Genomic DNA, 1,635 nt, shown 5'->3' on the forward strand with positions numbered 1-1,635 from the left:
CCACAATGCTTATTGCACAGGATCCTATCCTTTACTTTGAGAAAATTCTGAAAGAGGAATAAGAGTTCAAGGATTCTAAGTGTCAGATTATATCAAGCACTCTCAAAGTTCAAAAGTCTTTAAGAGTAGAGTAATATTATTAGCTATGTAATAAAATAACATAACCTGAAGAAATTAGGAATTTCTAAAAAAAAAAAAAAAGAAGTAAAGTAATACCCCTGAGAAGTAATAAGGTTGTCCGAGTCATTGTCACTCTTTTGCTCTTCACCCCTTAGGAAGCCATGAATATGTCAAGAGTGAACACAGTGACTGAATTCATACTCTTGAGTTTCCCCTGCTCCAGAAAGATCCAGGTCCTCCTCTTCATACTGTTTTCTGTGACCTACATCCTGACACTGATGGGCAATGGGGCCATCGTCTGTGCAGTGATGCTGGATCAAAGGCTCCACACCCCCATGTACATTCTGCTGACCAACTTCTCATTCCTGGAGATCTGTTACATCAATACTACTGTTCCCAATATGTTAGGTAACTTCCTATCTGAAGCTAAAACCCTCTCTTTCACTGCCTGCTTCCTTCAGTTCTACTTCTTCTTCTCCATGGGCATCACTGAAACCCTCTTACTGCCCCTCATGGCTTTTGATCGGTACTTAGCTATCTGCAGGCCTCTCCACTATCCGACTATCATGACCAATCATCTCTGCATGAACTTGGTGGCCATCTGCTGGGTGACAGCCTTCCTCTGCTACCCAGTCCCTATCTATTTTATCACACAACTCCCTTTTTGTGGCCCCAATACCATTGACCACTCTGTCTGTGACCCAGGTCCCCTTTTGGCTCTGTCCTGCATCCCTGCCCCTGGAATTGAGCTTTCCTGTTCTATATTGAGTTCTCTTATTATCTTTATCACCTTCTTCTTTATCATTGGGTCATACACCCTGGTTCTCAGAGCAGTGTTACGGGTCCCTTCAGCAGCTGGCAGGCGTAAGGCTTTCTCCACCTGTGATTACCACCTAGTGGTGGTGTCTCTGTTTTATGGGAGTGTGATGATGGGGTACATCAGCCCAAACTCTGGAAATCCAGCTGGGGTACAGAAGATTGTAACCTTGATCTACTCATCAGTGACCCCACTGGTAAACCCTCTGATCTACAGTCTCCGGAACAAGGACATGAAGGCCGGCTTGAGAAAAGTTCAGATGTATGTGAAAATTGGTCAAAGTGAATAGAACAAATGAGTGTACCAGGATCAGACTATTTTTTCATTTGCACCTATAGACCCATACCCAAATTCATTAATTGCTGCCTAGTCAAGGAATGAATAGCTGCATCCCAATTAAATCAGATTTTGCCTGCAAATCAGAACTTGGTAGCTGGTAATTTGAATTAAATCACCTGGATATCTGGACTTTAGGTCTTTCTCCAATAATTTCTTCTGCTTTTATTGCTGTTGTTAGGTGCCATCAAGTCAGTTCCAACTCATAGCAACCCTATAGGACAGAGTAGAACTGCCCCATAGAGTTTCCAAGGAGTGGCTGGGGGACTTGAACTGCTGACTTTTTGATTAGCAGCCAAGCTCTTAACAACTACGCCACCAGGGCTCCCTTTCTCTGTGTGAATATTTACCTAGTCCCTGAC

General features: G+C 43.3%; 1 protein-coding gene across 1 annotated transcript; it reads left to right on the forward strand.

Moving 5' to 3' along the window:
* The first annotated feature begins 210 nt into the window (after nucleotides 1–210).
* On the forward strand, nucleotides 211–1,263 carry LOC135232533 (olfactory receptor 11H6-like). The gene has a single exon (XM_064291915.1). It carries the CDS (start codon nucleotides 282–284, stop codon nucleotides 1,224–1,226), a length of 945 nt encoding a protein of 314 aa, XP_064147985.1. The 5' UTR covers nucleotides 211–281; the 3' UTR covers nucleotides 1,227–1,263.
* Nucleotides 1,264–1,635: the final 372 nt, after the last annotated feature.

This window comes from Loxodonta africana, chromosome 10, assembly GCF_030014295.1.
Source record: "Loxodonta africana isolate mLoxAfr1 chromosome 10, mLoxAfr1.hap2, whole genome shotgun sequence".
Classification (NCBI taxonomy): Eukaryota; Metazoa; Chordata; class Mammalia; order Proboscidea; family Elephantidae; genus Loxodonta; species Loxodonta africana.